Raw genomic sequence first — 19,422 nt, 5'->3', positions numbered from 1 at the left:
CTTCACCTTTTCCCAGCAGACGTCTTGGATCAGTTTGATCTCCAGTGGCTAATTTGACTGTTCTACTTGCCAACCTAGCAGCGGGATCTCATCGTGTGTGTGCATGCATGTGTGTGTGTGTGTGTTGCACTTCTCCCCTGCCAGCTGCTGTTATACAACACTAGTTCTTGCCTCCACATACAAACACCTCCCTTGCCAGTAAATATGCACACACACACACACACACAGAATCACAGCCTTAATGTGTGCCATCATGTTTTTCATCACTGTTTCATTCATGCATTCGACTGTTTGCATAGAGGTGTGCTCTATCAGCATCTGTGTGAGCTTTAATGACACTTCTTATACTGATTAATCACATTATTATTCTGCTGATATCTGGAACAAAATCCAAGAAGCCTGCAACTTGTACCACGTTTAAACCCCGGCTTTTCTTTTTGCTGCTGCTTTTTGATTGAACTATTCATATCTCCCACTGCACTGGCACTTCCATTCATACCTGTTTTATTCTATATTAACTTGATTTATGTTTATCCTCTTTGTGTCTTAATGATTCTCCCTCTTTCTTAATGTTTTTCATTTTTGTAAAGCACTTTGAGTTGCCTTGTTTTTAATCAGAATCAGAGTTCCTTTTTCTGCCTGCAACAGGAAAATGTGCATTATTACATCAGCAGACAATGGATGAAGACAACAGACTTACATATTAAACAAATAACTAAGTATGCACACATGATTTATAATAAAAATCACAATCAGTAAAGAAACAAATAGCAGATAAGTACTCTATGGTAAAAAAAAGTACCAGTATAGTATTTAAAAGGAAAGAGGGAGCTGGTCCTTTTTGCCAATTGTAAATAAATTGAGAGGAAAAACAAAGCGTGAATCGGGTATATTGGTACAGTTTTATATTTACAGCCAGGTAAAGGAAGGTGCTTTTTAAATACTCTTGATGATATTTTACATCGTGTGTGTGATCTTGGGTTATATTGTAGGTGATGATCTGAGGTTTAAACGGTATTCGTGTCTCCTCCTCCAGTGGCTCTCAACATGACGGGCAGGCAGACAGGCGTGAACTCAGAGCAGAGCCGCGATTGGTTCCAGCCAGCAAGGTCTAATCAGCACATCAAGCGTGAGCCCCTTAAGTGGCTCTGAAAAGACGGGACACGCACAAATGATATGCATACGCGTCTGCAGACACAAATCACATGCAAATGCAGAGTTAAATACTAGGGGCCACACACACAGGACGCATCAGACACACACACATGCAAACTGACAGCCGGGGGAGGGAGGGTTACTTGTTAAATGTTACATGTCAAAAAACCTAATCTGAGTATCAAAATATAATGTAACCTGATTACTTTCGTTACTTTTGGATTACCTCAATATCAATATCCTGCTAGAAAATCTATATATCTTTTTAGAGGAACAGTAATCTGATTACTTAACTGAGTTACCTTTGTATCCTGATTACGTAATCTAGTTACATGTAATCCATTACTCCCCCAGTATGCTGATCATCGAGCTCTAATGGGACCGTTTGAACTCGGCAGCATAGCACAGGATGTGCTTACACACATATATCCACACAGTCACACACACACGGCTCATATGAGCCTGATACCTTACCTGTCAGAGGCAGGTGTGGTCTCGGAGGACCCAATCAGTTTTAATTAACCCCTTGTGGTGGAGGGTGGATGGGGGAGGGTGTGGGAGAGACAGGAGAGCAGAGAAACCCAAGTGAGGAGAGAATTCTGCTCGTCATTGCAGGGGGAGATTTGGGAATTAACAGAGAAACAGCACGAAGAAATAAACAGCCACGTCTCCTTAACGAGATGCCATCGAGGAAATATTTACCTGGTGACTCGGAGTGCATTGTTTTACTTTTACCTGGACATTTAGGTTGAACGATGTGATTTCTGTAACATAAACTGGTAAACATGCAGCCGTTGTATGTGGATGTCCTCTCAATTTTGAAGGTAAACGTTGAAGATTGCATCAACTTGCTGCTTTTACCTTCAACACTGACTGGACATTCGTATAAAAGGTAGCACATGTAACCTATAAGGGCTCATTTAGGCACACTCTTTTCTTTAATATTAAGCCAAATGATACCAATGAGGGACACATTTTAGCCAGCTAAGAAAAGGAATCTGCTTGTTTAGATTTAGGATTACCTCCTCTGAGCCAGATTGATGGACAGATATCGGCTATAGCAACACATCCCTTGCTCTGGGTTAGATTTCTCTTGAAATCCAAATACCAAATTGTTGGATCATATGGTATGGTTTGGCTTCTGGGGTTAGATTTGCAAACAGTCTTGTGTCTTGTAATGACACCTAATGACTAATGACTCTCAAACAGGCTTGACACCACATGACTGTACATACATGTAAAGCATCTGCCAGGTGTAAAAAATTGAGAACCAGGATTTATTTTCCTTCCTCATATCCTCAAATACCTCACACACCTGAGCCTAATATACAGTATCTCTCTATAGGAGACTTGCTTCTAGTGCTCTCCACCTCCATCATCTAACTGTACACACACACTTCACATCAGTTTCCTTTAATCTGTCGGCCGTGTGTATCTGCCCTGATGAATGAAGACATCACAAAGGCAGTCTGACATTGACAGCCGTTGTTTGTATTGTGCCGTTTTCACACGGCCTCTCAAAGACACGCATCCTCTCCGACACATTGACCTCTCATCCATTATTAAAGGAGATGGTTAGTGGACCTCGGCATCGGTAGATAGGGTGTCGCTCCGCAGTCATCCTTATGTAATCAGAGGTGATTTCCTGAGAAGGCGGGATGAGGTCATGGCCCTTAAACAAACATTGGTTCGTCACAATTAAAGGATCTGTTTAAAGGGAAGGCTGTGAGCCACCTGTGTGTAGTTGTTTTGGCGTTTCAGTCAGGATTTTCATTTGTGAACCTGAACATTTTGAGCATAATAGCATAGCTCCTCACTTCATAAAGAAAAGAGACGAGGTTGGATCAATCTTAAGGATAAGCTAAGTTTGAAATGTACCTTTTGAGCATGTATCCTCTTTGTGTTTTGTCTGCGAACGCCCGCATGCATTTCTGAAAGTGTGTGTGTGTCTGCAGAGATCCCCCGGTGAGACAAATGCTGCTCCAGTGCTTCACAAAGCAAATCGCAGCTAATCAAATAAGAGCCCTCAACAGCGAGCAGACATAGGGAGAAGAATGGAAGAACAGTGTGTGTGTGTGTGTGTGTGTGTGTGTGTGTGTCTGTGTGTGTGTGTGTGTGTGTGTGTGTGTGTGTGTGGGAGGGGATGGTTGAAGCAGTCTAGTGGCTTGGAGAGGTCTTAGATTGTAGGTGGGGGTGGACACACACACACGCACACATGCACAACCTTGTACTGCTGTCAAAAACACACATATGGATGAATGCATATCTTCATGCAACACACACACACACACACACACACACACACACACACACACACACACACACACACACGCACAGATAGCAGATACATAAATGAAGCATTCAAATGCATACGTATACCCAGCATCTTTTGTCTGTTCTGTCTCCATTTCTCTGCTTTCTCGCTCTGTCGTCAGCGGCCTTCGGGCGAAAATGAAATACTGATGGTGAAAAGGTAAAAGACTTCTGCTGTTTACAAGGTCTGACTTACTGCTGCCTGTAGGTAGCACGTTGACTCAATCCATCTAATGTAATATATGGTTCAAATGTGCATCTTAGATCAATGTTTGCAACCTAGTGGTTCTTCTGCAGTTTCAAGGTGATACATGGGAAATACTGTGAGAGTAGTTCAATTACTTGGTAAAAAAAAAAGCAACAACTTATGTTATATCCTCATAGTCACATATGTGTTTGTATGGAAAAAACATAAACATCCACATAAAATTACAAATCTGTGAGATATTGAGTAAATACACTGTTTACAGCTAATAAGCAGAGTGCAGAGGGCATCTGTAGGGCATGTAATGGATCAATTATTAGAATAGTTAATTAAACTTAATGGGGGAAAGTTAGCTAAAAGGCTAATAGTCTAGGTAGCTAAGTAGTTAGCTAAATATGCTCTAAATAATTAGCTTACTCTTATGGAAGAAACTGTTAAATAACTATAACTGCTTTTAAACTTGTATTGATAAAGCTGCTAAAAGGATGGATAAATGATTTGAGAAGTTAGCTGTTTACACTGCTAAAATAGTCCAGTGTAAAATGGTCCAGCAGTGGCTCAGTCAGTAGGGGCTTGGACTGGGAATCGTAGGTTCAAGTCCCCAAAACAGACTTGAAATATGGGAAGTGGACTGCTACTTGGAGAGGTCCCAGTTCACCTCCTGGGCCCTGCTGTGGTGCCCTTGAGCAAGGCACTGGACACCTCCAATCCCCCCTCCCCATTGCTCCCCGGGCGCTGCACAATAGCTGCCCACTGCTCCTAGTACTAGGATGGGTTAAATGCAGAGGACACATTTCACTGTGTGTGCTCTGCTGTGTGCATGTATGTGACTAATAAAGAGGGCTTCATCCTCCGATTCCAGCGTTAGAGTTAGCATTAATGGTCAACCTAAAAGTAATGGATGGTTTAAAAAAGGTTAGCTATAAGAAAAGGCAAGAGAGAAGGTTTAGGTAGTCAGCTTAAGATTTATGGATTTGTGGACAGACAGTTCAGATAGTTAGCTAAAAGTGATGGATAGATAATCATGCTAATACTAATGAATGGATCAAATAATTAGCTACAAGTAACAGGTACATTTTTCAACCTAAACACTGACAAATTAAGATGTTCTAGAGTTCCTCCGACAGCCAAAACGGGGATTAATCTAGACGACCAATAAACCAGACACAACAACAACAACAACAACAACAACAACAACCAGCTGCCTCTGCACAGAAAGTCACACATCGTCACTTGAACCTGGCGAGATTCTTTGTGACCATGAATCTCAGCAGTGATCTAAGCAGGAGTTTTCTGGCTGTGAATCAGGCGGAGCAGAGGGCCAGAGTGGGGACGTTGGTCCAGACTTGTTTTCTGCTCCGCTCGTTGGCACAGATCTGGACGCTGTGTGATGGCAGACCTCCAGTTCGGTCCTGGCTCGCTCTCTACACCCTCGTCCAGCTCACCCTCCTGACACGCTGCCCTCTGGCTAGCCCTCAATGTGTGGGCATGAGTGTGTGCAAGCGTTTGCCGGAGTGAGGGTTGTGCGGTTGTATCTCCATGCCTGAGTAATCTGTGACTGGCTTGAATCTGTGTGTGTAATCGTCTCTATACTATGTGTGTTTTGTGCGTGCTTGTGTGTGTGTGTGTGTGGCAGCTGTGGGACAATCAGCCGCTCCCTGCGACCACAGAGACCGAAGGCACGGGGCAAGAATGTCTTTCAGTGACCAAGCGTTGTACGCCAAGGTGCACACACACACACAATCCAAAATAACACACACATATGCTGACACACACGGGTTGCTTTCTTAAACATCCATACAATTTCCTTATGAATATCTTTTTTTCAAGACAAGTTTTCTATTTGGAAAGCGGCATTTTCTAGGCCAATGTTATGGAATCCACATTATCTCGGTGCAGTTCATGTTGACCGATAGCAGGCTGTCTTGACATGAGGAAGGATGGATGCAAAGGGAAAAAAGGCTAGCATACGCAGCTTTTTTGCTGTGTCACACCTTTCACTTTTATTATACTTTTGCTTTCTGACAGACTATGAACCGCGCTGCAGGACACTTTTTTTGCAGACAGTGAGAGTCAATTTAACAAAGAATAAAAGCTATAGCGAGTGAACTCATTACGACTCTCTAGACCCGACAACTCCTACTTTGTACGAATAATTTAATATGTGAAAGCATTAACACAAGGAAGGAGGCTAGCTAACGCGGCTAATTAGCTCTGTGGCGCCATCCACTTTAATTGAATTATTTTCTGTCAGACTAGGACTGTGCTACAAAGACAAAAGCTAAGATAGAAGTAAATATATAACAAATAACAGTTAGCTCAGTCATTTAGCTTTCCCAGACCCGTCGATACATCTGTGTTTGTAGAAAATGATGTCCAGTGAGATAGGGAGTATTTAACTATCCTGAATAATTATTGTGTAGACTTAACATGCTACCAAGCAGTAAACAGTATATAAGAACAATGATATGACTCAGTAGTGTTTGATAACATCTGCAGAACAATATTAATCAATCTGATAAAACAAAACTGTATAAAACCATGCAATAAATATGAATGAGCAACTACAGCTGCAACATTATATGCATTGCACTCAAACATGATACCATATAATAAAGCTGTATTCTTACAAATATCACATGTTCTCAAGAGCTCATGGGAAACAATGAGACATAGGACACCCTTCGACTTGAGGACGGAGGAAATTTAGGTCTCAACTTTAACACAAAGCAGCGCAGGAGTGGCCACAGTCAAAGTCAAATGATCCCTATGATCGACTGACTGAGTGATGCCACTGGAGAGGATGGGCAGTGGACACTGAATGTGTTTTACTGGAGTTCCTCATCCTAACCAGCAGCACTGTCATTAAGAGTCTGCTCTTTGGGGTCTGCAGGAGGAATATAAAGGTCAAGGTCCTCATGGGAAAGGCACTCTCAGCACTTAGGAGCCTAACAGATGTAGCGGAAATGGTTCGCGATTTTTTTGCAGCCTCCAGAAAATGAGAGTATGTTCGAATTCCAGTTATCTCTGGAGAGAATCAGTACAGAAATGAGGCCAGAAGAAACCCAGTACAAAAAGGGAATGCTTTCAAACGGGGAAGCATTGGGCTTGGGGTTGGTGGTATTTCCCCATGATAAAACAAATCCTGCATTTCTACACCACCTGAATATTAGGTAGCCAAACCATTACTTTCTCCACCTAAATAAAGGGGCTCCTTTGCTCCATTTGCTCCACAACTGAATGAGGGTGAATTCTGCCTTAACTAACCTCTATACGTATTGCTAATTGCCATCTGTGTGTGTGTGTGTGTGTGCAGTTGTGTTTACGCTCATTTGCAACCCTGCATTTGTCTGCACGACATGCCCCGGATAAATAAAATTAGCACATCAAAACAGACACTAAGTCTGGAGGGTCTCAGTGTGGGTTCGATCCAGTCTTCATTAGTCATCCCCACATTGGGAGGAATAAAAGGCTTTCCTGGACAAAAAAAAAAACCTCCACGGGATAATGCTATAGGTCACATTCAGAGTAATGATCCTGTTCTTATTGTATGTAAACATGGCCATGTGCACACAATTATGCAAGTAGGTAAAACCCTAATCCCCCTTCACCTTACTACAGTCCTTTTATTCTCATCCGCAATTCCTTTCAAAATGGAATCTAAATGGAAACCTTCATTAGCATTTCATACATAAACAACAGCCTGTTGGAAAGACTATTTAGGTGTGTTTCCTGCCCAAGTCCCTCCTCCTGTGTCTCTGGGTAGACTGCTGAATATCATCCCAATCTTTTCCCCTTATCAATATGTGATGAGGGCTTGGAAACCAGAGCTGGATGACAATTTCCCGCTCAGTTCACAGAGACGAAGGTCACTCCTCTTCGTCGCGTGTGATTCTTTGCCTCGATTCGTGAGGACATTGCATTTATCAGTGTGATCTAACGCTGATTTGTACATGCAATCACTCGCTCTCAGGGTGTTCCTCAGGGGCTATAAAACAGGCTCAGGGCGTTTTCCGCTGTCACCTTTTGCTTTGTGCCACAATGAAGGATCTGATCAGTGCGGGACCCCCATCATGTGTCTTCTATTAGCTGTCCCCCTTTTAAAGAATAGCTCTGCATCCATCCCCAAATAAATGGAAAGTGTCTATGTCACGCTGGGAGGGGCGCTTCTTTAGCAAAGCCGGTTGACCCTGTGTGTGCTTGACTCTAATCAGGAGCGGTCCAGAGGGTGCCACGATGGCAATAAAACACAGAATACACCCTCTTGCCCTCCTCTGTGTAACCCTTTCCCATCTCACACACAAACACATGTTGCAGATCTCCCCAAGGGGGCACTAAGGAGGAGGTGGTCAAGCATTATAAGCCAGGTTAGCCCGCAGTGACAGCCCAGCTTGTTGCTTCTTCTTTGAGCGTGTCCGCGTGCTGGGCAGACCGCGGCCTTCATCCTCAGCGCTGAATAGATCCACGGGGCTCTGGCTCCACAGAGATAGTGTTATCTGGGTCGCCACGGGGCTCCGAGAACACACACTCTCAGCGGGCAGCACACACATCAGCGGGGAGCGCAGACAAAGAAGCCTGTGGACCAACACAAACATTACGGGCATATAATGTGACCGCATACAAGCACATGTGCTCAGACAAACGGAGACAAATGTGGAAGTTCACACACACACACACACACACACACACACACACACACACACACACACACACACACACACACACACACACACACACACACACACACACACACACACACACACACATGTTTGGGTACAAAGGATGCCTCTTCAGCCTTCAACTTGAGGTGGCAGTGACACTGATGTTGCTGTCCTTACATTTCTTCCACAGAAAGACGTCCACTTTAGGACTCACTATCATAAAGTGGCCTGCTTATGAGACTGTGGCCCCTGGGTACAGACATACAAAGGCCCCATCCTCTTGAAGTTAACAGACTTTGGGTGAGTTTTGACCCTCTTTTCTGGTTCTTTTGTGTCTCTGTAAGGTCTCTGTTAAGCCATTGTGTGTCTTTTGGGCAATTTTACGCTATTTTGTTGTCATTTCTCTCTTTCCGAATTTTTGAAGTTCTTTTGTGTCTGTTTGCAGATGCTTTACTCCTCTTTTGGGTAAGTATTGGTGTGTTTTTGATCATTAACACCTATTTCTAGTTGATTTGGGTCAATATGTGGTCATTTTCTGTCCTTTTGAAGTGATTGTGTGTCTCTTTTCAGTTACTTTGTGTGTCTCTTTTTGGTTTTGAGCCCCTATTTTTAGTTGATTCATGTCACTTTTTGGCCGGTTGGCCCGTTAAGTAATCCATTAATACCTGCAGCTGTTGCAGGATCAGCCTCTCTATTAGCTGGAGTGATTTTTCTCCATGCACGGCGGCCAGTGGTCACACACCTGGGGCCTCGATCAGCCTGCAGTCCCTGCTGTTTTTAGGAATCTGAGTTATTCCACCCATTCCTGGAGATCTCCACACATGAGCGCTCGCCGCTGGGAGCCGCGGGCCAGAGGGACGGGGATAAGCCGCATTTCTCCCCTTTTTCATCCAACGGTTCAATTAAAAAGAGATTTGAGTTGGAAAAGCACATTTTCATACAGGGCGTGCAACTGAAGTCCTGGAGATTGGTGAGATGTGGTGTGGTGCTGCGTTATGAGGGCGGTTTCTAACAGCTGTGAGACCTTATAGAGGAAGGGTCAACTGCCTTCATTGGAGCTGACAGTGTTTGTTTTAGAACTATGAGTGCACTTAGTTTTGATCCTGAAGCACACAATCACAACTTTATTCAGATTTAAAGTATATTACTGTAGACTCTGATGTAAGGATTATACTTTGCATGGCTGCTATTGTTTATTTTTCAGACTGCATTATATTGTAGAGCTGTAACTACCCCCTGTATGTTCAGATACCAAGCAGGTCTGGACTTGTCTGTGCTGATTAATGATCTACTCTGATGGACATTTTATCTCTTCATTGCAAACATAGAGAGATTTAACTCAATTATCCTGACTGCAGCTTTAGTGGGAACCTATTCTGCTCATTTTCAGGTTCATGTTTGTATGTAGTGTCTATACTGGGACATGTCTTCATGCTTTAATTTGTCTTTATGTTTCTCATACTGCCTCTGCTGCAGCACCTCTTTTCACCCTCTGTCTGAAACCAGAGCCCAGTCTGCTCTGACTGGTTAGCTGGTTGGCTCTGTTCTGATTGGTCAACCTGCTTAGAGATGTCCCGCCCCTTAGACTATCAAGTGTGTGTTGGAGCGCTAGCCAATAGAAGTGCGAACGGTACATTGTGATGTCACTCTGAATTCTGAATTTAAACAAAGGAGTCCAATGGAGGTGTTTCAGGCAGGGGGGATAAACTCCATCTGGAAGGAACACAGGGATTTTAGCCTTTACAGACCATTGACATGCATTAAACCTACCCTACAGGAAAGGGAACACCCCAAAAAGCATAATAGGGCCCCTTTAAGAACCGCACACTCTTTGATATTTCTCAATGAAAAGTGAACGATGCATGTTTTTGTTATTGTTCTTTCTTTAATTGACACCATTTATTGCATCAAGGCATGATTGCATTTTTAAACAGCTTAAAAAAGTACAAATGAAAATAACATGGTAGAATTAAAGAGCTCGTATCAAACCCGATCAATATGATACAATAAGAAAGTCTGGCCTTTAAGAGTTTATGTGTCTGCTCATCATTTGTCCCCTCGAACCAACAGAGTTATTATATTCTCAAACACATTTCAAATTCAGATTTGTGAGATAAAAAAAAGACATACACAGAACAAATCAGGACAGATCCATCACCCAGTGACAGAGAACAGATTCTTATGAAACAACACAGATCACCAATAAACTGCATATTCCTTATCAACAAATTTGGCGAAATATAATCAACAAATGCCTAGTTTTGTAAATATTTGGAAAGAAAAACAGTATATATATATAAGCAGGAAATAAAAAATGCCCATTTGACTTATTGCAGCGTTGAGTTCATTGTTTAAAGACAAACTGATCTGGATAATTACAGCAAAGGCATCACTTTCATTATGGTCAGTAAACTTTTAGGAAACGTTTTAATGAAAAATAAAACTAAACCTGGAAATAAAAGCGGTCTTTGCTTTCCTAAAAACTGCTGCCTATCAAAGTGCATAATGTTCGATCTTCATGACAAGAAGGCGTTTAATTTTCAGGTCAAATGGCAAATATTCCTGCCTAGCTTAACGCGATAAACTTTAGTGAATATATATTAAATGGACTATACAACAAGGTCATAAATGACTAATCTCAGAGTTTAAAGTCTCCATCCTGATCTGATGAACGATGAATGGCTGATTTCGCTGCATGTTAGTAAAAAAAATCTTAAATGCTAATGTAGCAAAAGTAGAGTCTGCACGATTCCTCAGTCCCGTAGTGCTCGCTCGTGAAGAGTGCTTTAAAGGAGGGTCGGGTTTTCTTCACTTTGATCCTGTCGTGATATCACCATGAAACCCAAAGTGACAAATGGCTGCAGTTCAGCACTCATTTCCACACATGCTTTCATCACCATCTGCCCGACATTTAGGACATTATAGTTCCAGAAAATCCGAGTTGATGCAGTCAAAATTGCTTCCATTCATCCAAAAGAGTGGGATCGGCAATCCTTCGCAGTCCACATGAAAGTTTCTCTGTTGTTTTGTCCTCTCATTGTGCCTGATCTATCAGTGTGGTGTCATGTTACGCTCTGCTGTCAATCACCTGACACCCTCTGGGAGAGATGAGTCTATGCCGGGGAAATAATCCTTAATCATGTTGCGTAAAAGTCAAATCTAGGGCGGCAACTACGGATCATTTTCATTATTGATAAATCTGTTGATTAGTTATTTATTCGTTTGATCCATCCCAGTTATCTCAAAGTCCAAGGTGATATCTTCAAAAGTCTTGTTCTCTCAGTCAAATACTCAAAGATATTGACTTTAATGCAATATTATTAAGAAAAAAAAGCAGGGAATCTCAAAATTTGAGAGGATAAAACAGCATTTTCTGCACTTTTTGCATCAAAAAGGGCTTGAACGATTAATCAATTGTCCAAAAATTATTATTATGATTATCTTTCTATGCATCGTCTAATCGTTGCAGCTCGAGTTAGATCAATATCTTGTGTTAAGGGTTTTGGATTAACTCGTTAACTAGTTTAATTATTAATGTTCAAGATAGGTTTGGAAATATCAGGTTTCTTAGTACATTTTAGAAACAAATAACAGATGTATTGCAGAATGATTGAGCCGTAGTTCTTATCCTTTTAGCTGTTTCGACCGGTAATCAGACATGTTCAGCTCATTGGATGTAGATCATTAAGAGTCAATGAAGTTTGGGGGTCAGAGGTCACAGATAGGCCTCCACTCGCTCCCATGGCTGCATCTCCGTGAAGAAGCCCTCGCACAGCCCAAAGCCCTGATCCAGAGTCAGAGGAATCGCCTGCTCCTCTTCTTTAATGTTCTCCCAGGGAACCACCTCCTCCGGGAACAGCGTGGAGGTCTCGTCGAACTGCTGCAGGTGGTGGTGTTGGTGATGCATCAGCTGATCCTGGTCCAGATGCTGCTGCTGCGGCACGTGGAGATCCCCGATACTGCAGTCCAGGGATGCACCGCTCATATCCAAGTATCCGTAGGATTGGTGGTGGTTCAGGTGCTGGTTCCCTATGATGTCCCCTCCGTTGCACCACCTCCCGATCCCCGCCGGATGCTGCCTCCCCTGCAGGGAAACCTCCAATTCGCAACCCAAGGAGCTCAGAGCCGTGTTGATGTCCAAATCCTCGAAGGTGCTACAGTTCCCGCCGAGGACGTCGTCGAACACGGACGCCAGGTCGAAGTCTCCCCGCAGGATGTCCGCTTTGTGAGCGTCCGTCGCTAAAAGAGGAGACTCCGTCGCCCTCATCGCCTTGTTGCTCTTCGACGGCACGTGCTTCCGTTTGCCGGCTTGGTAAGGGCAGGCGTTCTGGACGCTGTGATAACTCAGTTTGCTCTGTCTGTGGGAGCCGCTGTTGCTGTTGTAGCTGTTAGCAGACATCCTCCTGCGTTTGAAGATGCCGTTGACGAACATGTCTGCGTACTGAGGGTCGATCTGCCAGAAGCCTCCTTTCCCCGGCTCGTCTTTCTGTCTCGGGACCTTCTTGAAACACTTGTTGAGGGACAGGTTGTGCCGGATGGAGTTCTGGGACAAAGGAAACAAACTTAGGGATGCAGGATATGGATTTGTTTTCAGCATTGCTGCGCTTCAGAATCACAAACAGGTTTATTGCCAAGTAGGTTCACACAAACAGTAGGAATACTAACACGTGCAGCATTCAGAGGGGTTACGCAGGACTGGCGGTATCAAAAGCTTTGAATTATCGGCCGCTAAAACATCCTCTAAAGAAATATATTCAACATGATCTAAGTGGTTTTGAGCAGATCTGTCACGCACAAACTGAACGTGTCAGATTGTCTTTGTGCGGTAAATGAGAATAGAGATGGAGAAAAGAGGGTGGTGTGTGTGTTGGCTTGTTGCATTGTTGTTGTTTGTATAGGAAAGCAAATGTTCCTCATTAGGCTAGTAACAGGCAGCTCTGTGCATTTCAAACATGATCAGCTGTGCTTAGCTGCCATCTCTCTCAGGAGCCCTCATTAACACACACACACACACACACACACACACACACACACACACACACACACACACACACACACACACACACACACACACACACACACACACACTTAGAGTGCTTTCTCCACCCCGTCACCGTTCCCCACAGACAAAAAACCCTATGAGCGCTCTCATCTCTTGGAAGATGGAGATTTCTCTTGCATTAAGGATTACATGTCATTGAAATTATCAAAGGGCCCAAATTAGTCTCTTATCTTGTGGAGTAGGAAAAAAAGAGGGGGGCATGCTGGAGGATTTAAAACACACACTACATGTGCTGGTTTTTATTTCCCCACTTTGATAAAAGAAAGGCCTTGTCTGAGTGCTCAGATCTTATAGTACAAAAGTACTCTCATCAAAATGTACTTAAAGTAGCGACAGTAAAAGTAGTCATTGTCTGATTGGTCCATTTCAGAATAATATCTCTGATATGTTTTATAATTATTGATCATTAAAGTGTTCTCAGAGCTGGTAAAGGTGCAGCTAGTTTGAATGGTTTTGTATACTGCAGGGTAGCTGCTGAATGTACTCCAGGTGAACTAAAGTCTGATTTAAGGGCTGATTATATTTACCATCATTAATCCAAATCTGCCTAGCAACTAAAGGGGTTAAATAAATGTAGTGGAGAAAAAGAAGTGGGTACTCAGTTACTTCACACCACTGCCGGCAGCATGGTGTGTGATGGTGGGGATCTATCTCACCCTCCTCTCCCTTACCTCGCCATTTATGTGACTCATCAATAATACAAGAGTCTCCGTTACCTGCCAGCTGGGCTCTGCATGTCTGTAGTAGCAGAAATTCTCCGTGATCCAGTTATAGATGGTGGACAGAGTCACTTTGGGCTGTTTGCTGGCCTGCATGGCCATGCAGATGAGAGATGCGTAGGAATATGGAGGTTTGACTTTAGGGTTGGTTTTGTAGTCGACCTCCGCAGGCGGGCTGGCCTGGATGGGGATCTGCGCGTAACTGTGTCCTGGATGTGCGCAGTCGATGAAGCGCGGTCCCGAGTCGCTGCCGGAGGTCACGGGGCTGCCGAGGTACAGAGGCATCCCGGTGGCGGCGGTGTCCCCGGCTGGTGGGCTGGACGGAGAGTCGGTGCCTCCTCTGGGGAACCGCTTGAGGAACAGGTCCGAGGACGGGCAGCCCGGTCCGGCTCCGTTGGGTCGCTCCGGGTCCGCGTTGAGGATGGAGAAATTCTGCAGCCAGTGCAGGCTGGTGAGGCTGTCATCCATTGGGAGAGAGTCCGACCCGGTGACCTGATCCTCCGGGAACACCGCCAGCCATCTCTCCTGGAACTTGTTGGCGATATCGGGGCTCGTCAGAACCGGCATCCTGTCTTTTTTACGCACGGTGACCAGAAGATCTTCAAATCGGCATTTAAAGTTCTCTAGAAGTAAAATAAAAAAAGGGGTTCATTAAATTAATCTAAATCAACCTTATGTTCAAATCACCATGATTAAAATAAGTCAAAATATCCCAAGAAGGCAAGATATTAATCCCAGAAAATGCCAAAGGGTGCGTAATTTCCTTACCTCCTGTCTTGTGCCTTTCAGGAGGAGACTCTTGTGCACCTGTTGCAGTGCGTCCTCTCCTCTCTTCTCCAAGGACTCAACGCATCCAGTGTTTGCGCAACAAGTGCAGTGGGGGGAGGGCTAATATCATCCAGCAGCAGCAGCAGCTCATAGGGGAGAAAAGGCAAGAAAAGCTCCACTCAGGACAAATCCATGCCCACTGTTTCTCATCCAAACCCCCGGCTCTGTGTGAGTGTCTGTGGGAGGTCAAGACGTGAGAATGCGTGGAGGAGGTTGTAAGATAAGTCTCATAAAGCCCGAGAGACTGCCCACCATCCCTTTAAACGCCTGAGGGGGTTTCTGATTGGCTGGAGATTTGCTTCAGCAGCTCTCTCTCTCTCTCTCTCTCTCTCTCTCTCTCTCTCTCTCTCTCTCTCTCTCTCTCTCTCTCTCTCATCTCACACGCTCACACACACACACACACACACACACACACACACACACACACACACACACACACACACACACACACACACACACACAAAAGGGTATTCAAATACATGTGGAATGAGTGGTTATCTGCAGTAAGAACAGTCAGTTTCGCTGGTTTTAATCGTTGTTTTCTTCCCGGAAGTAGGCTGAAATGTGACCTCAATGGCGCACGTCGACCCCCCGCCCCCCCCCCCCAACAGGCGCGCCACAATTCCCGCTTGGAGCGCACTTTTGCACCTGCAAGGAAAACTGCCCACTTTAACTGATAAGCCTGTATTTACCGTGCCTTTTCACAGTGGGTGACTATTGTTTCTTTTCAACCGTGAAAAGGCAAATGTTGATTGGATGTTTTGAAATGTCAGTTTTGCACAATTGAATTTTTAGAAAGTCAAGTGGCTGAACAATATCCTGGAGGCTGTAATATAAACATCTGTTGATTTATAATCCGATAAATGTAATAAATAATGCACATATCATTTGAAGAGAATGGAGACCAATCAGGATTTGTGTGCAACCTGTCATAAGAGATGAGAATATTGTGTATCACTACATTTACTATTCGTCTTGAATTGAAGTGCCAGTGAGTTCAGTGTTTAATTTAGAACAACTGTGATTATATTTTAAATATCCATCTGAAACAATTTTTATTCGGACCCTTTTTTAGCTAATGCAGCTTAATCAAATTTGAATAACAAAGAAATACAGAAAAGTATAGAGCGGTTTTCATCCACAATATATTTGAAAGTATTTCTGATGTACACCAACACAATCTAAATCCAATTGTAGGTTATTATGGACTGTATATGTACCGTGAATGGCAGGCAATGTGAACTATAATGAAACACTGCCACCTGGTGGAGGAATGCAGCATGGCAGCTTCACCAGCCCTAGTCGTTTTACGTAGGGCTGCACTCAGACTGCAAGTCGATGGGAACCAGAGTTCAGAATACTTTTCTGAACATGATGTGTCTCATAAAAGGGTTGCATGGTGCTGTGTCGTGGGGAATTGATGCTTTCAATGCATCATATTCCTCAGTTTGCTCTATTGATGGCCAAACAGGGAATGGAACAAACAATTTTAGAAGAAAATATGAAATTATTCTATTTAGGTTTACCTTTTTATAACTAGATGTGTGATACTTGATTTGTTATTTTGTTTGTGATTTGTGATGTAACTATTAAGTCTTGTTCACATTATATTAAATACTTCTGTTTTAAGGCAATTAATGTATCTTACTAATATTATAACAACTTTAGTAGTGTTGCCTGTTTGCTTCTTGCTCATTTAATTATTTAGTTCACTTAATTTAAAACCACTTTTAAGTTACTTTTAAGCTATACTACTGGGCACTGGTGTAAGTACAACTTGTGGTACACTTTGTGTTTATTTGCTGTATTATTTTTAGTTATATTCCTACTATTTTACTACATTTATCTTATTTTTCTCATTATTTTATCAGGCACTAGTGTGATAATTACTCCCAAAAACACACTTAAAATGCCACTACTGCACCATGCATCTGATAAAATGAGAATTGATACTCCCTGTGCATGTGGCATTTAACAGTCCCCGCTGTTAAACATGTGGGATAAACAGCTGCCAACATCTGGTGTAAGTCAGAGGTTGCATACACACACAAAAGAAGGCCACTAAACAATTCATCTGCACCACTTTTACAAAGGTAATCATGTAAGAGCGGTGTTCCACATGCATCAATGATAACTCTTCCTTATAAAACCTGAGAATAAATGCCAACCATCTGTCTTCCTCTCCAAACAGATTCAGTCAACACGTCTGCTGGGGTTAAAGACTTGCAGAGTGGAGGCTGACGGGGAATGGCATTCAGGACTCAGGACGGATGACGGCGACAAAGCAGCGACACTTGAAGAACCAATCAGGCCAGCTGTTGCATCCCGTCGAGGAGGAGGAATGAATTTGAAAATGTCTTCAGGTTTGTTCAGGTTCTTGACAAAGGGTCTGCCGCTGAGGTGGGTAAATGTTTGATCAGCTGGTCTTTTTGTTGCCAGGCTTCCCCCCCCGTCCTTCAGCAGCAACTAGGCACACATACAGTTACAGTAGGGGTGAAGGAGGACAGCTACAGTACGTATCTCCTGTTAACGGTACAGTTACCCTTTGGATGGGGTTTAATTCAGGCAGGAAAGCACAATATATGGCACAGTGATTCAATGAAATTCCTTTGTGTTATAAATACTAGAAATGTGTTACTAAACTAACCTCTGCAGAGACTCGAAGTTGTAAATGCTTCCCTTTTATAAGTTTACACTTTTACAGTGCAGAAGAAATGTTATCACACTAGATTAAAACAGTGTAAACTCAACATGCTCTTAAACCAAATTATATTCAAAGGAGGAGGTCCTTATATGACCCTTTGGAAAATCAAACTAATGCACATTAATGCTGAGAAAAAACAATTGATAATAAGCATATTTGAGATGACCAAATGGAGCTACTTTGATACATGACTCATTTTTAATAGGCCCAGTTTCTTGGCAGACTAGATTTAGACCTTAATTAATACCTTAGCTAAATGTTAAACCCCTAAATGAAATGGCTTAAAAGACTACTACCACAGAGGGTTGGTTTGACTCTACTCTATCAAATATATACATTGCCAAAAATGGTTAGTCTATTTAGGTATTTCAAAATGTACTCACCTGTTTTATTACTCTATTCTCCCTACACTTGGTTATTCTTTACTCTGTGTTTGAGTCTCCTTGCTAACTGAGCCACAGAGTTATCACAGTTTGGTCCAATTTATCGTATTTTGGTAACTTTGAAAAGCCTAAATGTCGATCTTCTTTATTCTGGATGAATGAGGATTTACTTGTTTGACAATATAATCTTTAAGAGATGAATGTGTGTCTATTTTCCCAGTTAGATCTGGTTTTAGGACTCTTCCAATGTGTTTGTGGTTGAAGATAAGCGTTGAAAGTGCCCTTAAAATGATGTCAGTAGCATAAAACAGTACACGTTATCAAGAATTAGCCAATTATTTGCCAATGAGTTTGTATTGGCAAACGTCCAAGTTTCGCTTTGATGTAAAGACATGTCTTTATTGCTCTGGATGTCAATGACCCCAACTTCCCCCACTGTTACAGTAAGGGCTGTTTTCTATGTACCTCCTGTCACCAGCAGATGTCCTGATTTCCAGTGTTTCCTCCATGCCTCTCACTACAGCTGCTGCAAGCATGCCATTGATGAAATGATGTTCACAGTTTACACCTACCCACAATTCTCAGCGGTGTGTACTGATATCAGAGAGCTCATTTTACACAAAACCTGCAATACAGCTGCTGCTATGATTACTAGATATTTCCTTTATTGACCCTAACCCATCTACATGAGTACTTGTAAATGGAAGCAGGGGATTCATTGATTGATTATTGTCAAATATGATAAGCCAACAATGGTGTGTGTACATTATTTAAGGATGATTCAATTGTATTTTGTTGTCTTACTTTGTTTAAATGAATGCATTCTCCTTTTTGTTCATCATTTACGCTCGTTTCTGCAATTAAAAAGAATAAATGGCCCTTTTTTGTTTTACGATTCATTATTATATGCTCATATATTTATAGAGAGGGGGATTAAGTCGTGAAAATGACATTCTGGATGAAGCCTGGTGTGTAAAGGTACCATCTATCTTTATTGCAACACTATTTCAAACCTAACATGCTTTAGCTTCTTGTGCAACCATTTAAAGAAAAATGCAAATGTACTCGTTACTCAAAAAGGAGAAATGGAGGGAGGCAAACATTTTTCAATAACGCCGCAGTCTGTGCTGATGTGTGCAGATAAACTGCGGCAAAGATGAGACACACACACACACACACACACACACACACACACACACACACACACACACACACACACACACACACACACACACACACAGTGGTTTATAAGCTGAAAAGCGTAGACACGATGCTTCTGAATAAGCACCCTGACTGTCGGCTGTCCCTATTTTAACTCGGAGCGATGTAATTGGCGCTGGTGGGTTTGTTTACCATATTTGGCGAGGTAGTGACACAGCGCAGCTGGGAATT

The 19,422-nt window shown here is 42.8% G+C and overlaps 1 protein-coding gene and 1 long non-coding RNA gene across 3 annotated transcripts in view; one reads left to right on the top strand and one right to left on the bottom strand.

Annotated features, from left to right (window-relative positions):
• LOC134871388 (uncharacterized) overlaps positions 1-18,852 on the top strand; it is a 37,942-nt gene extending 19,090 nt beyond the window's left edge. The window contains exons 2-5 of one of the 2 annotated variants that reach the window (XR_010166678.1): positions 8,525-8,634; positions 8,780-8,799; positions 17,135-17,306; positions 18,512-18,852. This is a non-coding gene — a long non-coding RNA (uncharacterized LOC134871388). Of the gene's footprint in view, positions 1-8,524; positions 8,635-8,779; positions 8,800-17,134; positions 17,307-18,508 lie in introns of both variants that reach the window. The other variant, XR_010166679.1, reaches the window with a different exon arrangement.
• Positions 10,224-15,120, bottom strand: foxj1b (forkhead box J1b). Its single transcript, XM_063893539.1, has 3 exons — positions 14,884-15,120; positions 14,113-14,738; positions 10,224-12,877 (listed from the first exon to the last, which is right to left on the bottom strand). Exons 2-3 carry the CDS (start codon positions 14,680-14,682, stop codon positions 12,050-12,052), a joined length of 1,398 nt encoding a protein of 465 aa, XP_063749609.1. The 5' UTR covers positions 14,683-14,738; positions 14,884-15,120; the 3' UTR covers positions 10,224-12,049.
• Positions 18,853-19,422: the final 570 nt, after the last annotated feature.

Source organism: Eleginops maclovinus, chromosome 10, assembly GCF_036324505.1.
Source record: "Eleginops maclovinus isolate JMC-PN-2008 ecotype Puerto Natales chromosome 10, JC_Emac_rtc_rv5, whole genome shotgun sequence".
Lineage (NCBI taxonomy): Eukaryota > Metazoa > Chordata > Actinopteri > Perciformes > Eleginopidae > Eleginops > Eleginops maclovinus.
This window is presented reverse-complemented; position numbering and strand designations above follow the sequence as displayed.